This window comes from Carlito syrichta, unplaced genomic scaffold, assembly GCF_000164805.1.
Source record: "Carlito syrichta isolate Samal-C Ts95f unplaced genomic scaffold, Tarsius_syrichta-2.0.1 Scaffold309736, whole genome shotgun sequence".
NCBI lineage: Eukaryota > Metazoa > Chordata > Mammalia > Primates > Tarsiidae > Carlito > Carlito syrichta.
In genome coordinates this window covers 231,682-234,766 of record NW_007253832.1, presented here as the reverse complement: position 1 = coordinate 234,766, position 3,085 = coordinate 231,682, and the positions used below count along the sequence as shown (strand labels likewise).

The following is a 3,085-nucleotide window of genomic DNA, read 5'->3' as shown; positions in this document are numbered from 1 at the left end:
CGGAGCCCAGCGGGTCGAGGCCGCGGTGGCCAGGAGCGGCCACTGCACTCCAGTCTGGGCACAGAGTGAGACTCCAACTCAAAAAAAAAAAATTAAAAAGTTCTCAAAGGGAAATGTTTTGCCAGTGTGGAAGAGGTGAAACAAAAAATGGCAGAAGCACTTTTAGTGCTTAAAATTGACAAGTTCAAAAACTGTTTTGAGCAGTGGAAAAAGTGTCTCAATAGGTATATTGCATCAAATCGAGAGTACTTTAAAGGTGACTGAAGTTTAAACGTGTAAGAATACATAATTTTTTATACATAAATTCGGGTTTTGGGAGGATCCCCTCTCTTATATAACTTGAACCCTTATTGCCTCTGGGTCTTCCCCAATATCAGAGGTGGAGGAGGTCAGTTGGAATAAATCTATCTTCTTGAGTCAGATGTCATCCCCAGGCCTCTAGGAGAAAGAGTGTAGTCCCTCCCCAACTTTGCAAATAGCTGAAGAATCTCCTACCTCCTGCCCCTTACCTGCAGCAGCCTGGGGAGTCCCACATAAGAACAGGAGGAGGAGGAATAAGACCGCCATGGAGAGAGCCTGCCAAGTTCTCTTGCTCCAAGACCCAGTGTCCCCAGGGAGGAAACAGAGCCCAGATAAAGGCCCAGACTCCCTGGCTCAGAGTGACATGGGCCTCTGGAGGGGATGGGAATGCTGGGGAGATAAAGCCCAGTTGTATGTCTACTGGGGAAAAAGTGGCCATCACCTTTCTGTCTTGGGACAAAAAGGACTCAGTACAGGTCATTCTGAAGATGACCCCCTCACCCCTCTGATTCCACATCAGCTGAGGGACTTTCCATGCTAAAAAGCCTGCATAGAAGTGGTTCTTCTTGTCTACTTCCTGCCAGTTTGGAAGTACATACTGAGGTCTCTCACTCCTAAGAGACGTCAGCCGTGAATGAAGAAACAGTCTTTCTATTGGTCTCCACATAATCCAGTACAAGACTGTGTATCCAGTTTAGAGCTCCGTAAATGATTTGTTATGACTTTCTCTGTGGTTGCCTGGCATACCACAAACCTCTCCTGAACCCCTGATGAGTGTGTTAGCTTATAACTCAAGGAGAAGGGTAGCAGAGGCCCAGATAATTCACTGATTCATCCCTCTGAATGGCAAGATTCTTATGGCAGATCTTCATATAGTTCTTATAGTTTTTAATGTGTTATTTATTTATGTTCAAAATTATTTTGGCCAGGCACAGTGGCCAGCACTTTTGGAGGCCAAGGTGGGAGGACTGCTTGAGGCCAGGAGCTCAGGACCAGCTTGGGCAACATAGCAAGACCTGGTCTCTACAAAAAACTTTAAAAAATAAAACAATAGCCAGGTGTGGTGGTGTATGTCTATAGTCAATTCAGGAGGCTGAGGTGAGAGGATTGCTTGAGTACAGCAGGTGGAGGCTGTGGTGAGCCATGATCACACCACTGCATTTCAGTCTGGACAACAGAGTGAGATTCTGTTTCAAAATAAATAAATAAAAATAGAAATAAGCCGGGTTTGGTGGCTCAGCCTGAAATCCTGCACCTTTGGGATTGCCTGAGCCTGCGGGTTCGAGACCCCGCCTGGGCTACTTGGCAAGACCTCATCTCTACAATAAGTCAAAAATGAGCCGGGCGTGGTAGTACGTGCCTGTAATTCCAGCTCCTTGGAAGGCTGAAGCGGAAGGATTGCCGGAGCCCACCAGGTCGAGGCTGTGGTGGTTGGGAGCAGCCACTGCACTCTAGTCTGGGCGATAGAGTGAGACTCCAACTCAAAAAAGAAAAAAAGCCATGCTCGGTGGCTCAGCCTGTAATCCCGCGCCTTTGGGAGGCTGAGGTGAGTGGATTGCCTGAGCCCGCGGGTCCAAGACCTGCCTGGGCAGCGAGACTTCATCTCTACAATAAATCAAAAAATCAGCCGGGCGTGGTAGCGCATGCCTGTAATTCCGGCTACTCGGAAGGCTGAGGTGGAAGGCTGAGGCGGAAGGATCGCCGGAGCCCAGCAGGTTGAGGCTGCGGTGGCCGGGAGCGGCCACTGCACTCCAGTCTGGGTGACAGAGTGAGACTTCAACTCAAAAAAAAAAAAAGAAATAATTATTTTGATGAAATACTCCAATAATAACAAAAAGCTATATATGATATATGACATATGATGAACAAATAAACTGTGGTATATTAACACAATGGAACACTAGATAGTGATAAGAATGAACAAACCCAATGATGCGTAACAAGGCTGAATCTCACAAACATAATGAGAGTAAAAGCAGCCTGGTTAGGCACAGTGGCTCATACCTGTAATCCAAGCACTTTGGGAAACTGAGACAGGAGGAAGGATCTCTTGAGGCAAGGAGTTTGAGACTAGCCTAGGCTATATTGTGAGACTTTGTCTCTACAAAAAAAACTATCTGGACATGGTGGCACACACTTGTAGTCCCAGCTACAAAGGAGGCTGAGGTGGAAGCATCACCTGAGCTCAAGAGGTTGAGGGTGTAGTGAGCCATGATTGTGCCACTGCACTCCAGCTGGGACAAGAGTGAGATACTGATCACAAAACCAAACAAAAAAACAAAGAAGTCAGACACAGATGATATGTATTATATGATTCCACTTATACAAAGTACAAAAATTGGTAAAATGAATCTATGGGATGAGACATTCAGATAGTGTCACCCTTGGGAGTGGCAGCAACTGATAGAAATACAGGGAGCATTTTATATATACCCTAATGATTTGATCTTGATCTGGGTGCCCATTACATGAATATATTCAATTGGTGCATTGTTCTGTATATGTATTTACTCTAATAAAAAGCTAAAGAGTTTATATACTTGTATCATGTAGGCATAGGGACAAAGAAAAATAAAATAGACCTGTATATGTATTAAGAAAAGTCAAAAATCCTCTATGCTGTGTAACCACTATTCAGTATTTGTTCTTTCTCCCCACGTGCTTTATCATTAAGTTTTATGTGTTTTTAAATTTAATACAAGCTGGACTCGGTGGCTCAGCCTGTAATCCCACGCCTTTGGGAGGCTGAGGTGAGAGAATTGCCTGAGCCCGCGGGTTCGAGACC

At 45.3% G+C, this 3,085-nt stretch overlaps 1 protein-coding gene across 1 annotated transcript in view; it reads right to left on the bottom strand.

Moving 5' to 3' along the window:
* Nucleotides 1-567, bottom strand: part of LY6G6F (lymphocyte antigen 6 family member G6F) — a 4,393-nt gene extending 3,826 nt beyond the window's left edge. The window contains exon 1 of the mRNA XM_021717434.1: nucleotides 510-567. Coding sequence (XP_021573109.1) covers nucleotides 510-567 — 58 coding nt within the window. The remainder of the gene's footprint in view (nucleotides 1-509) is intronic.
* Between the last annotated feature and the right edge of the window lie 2,518 nt (nucleotides 568-3,085).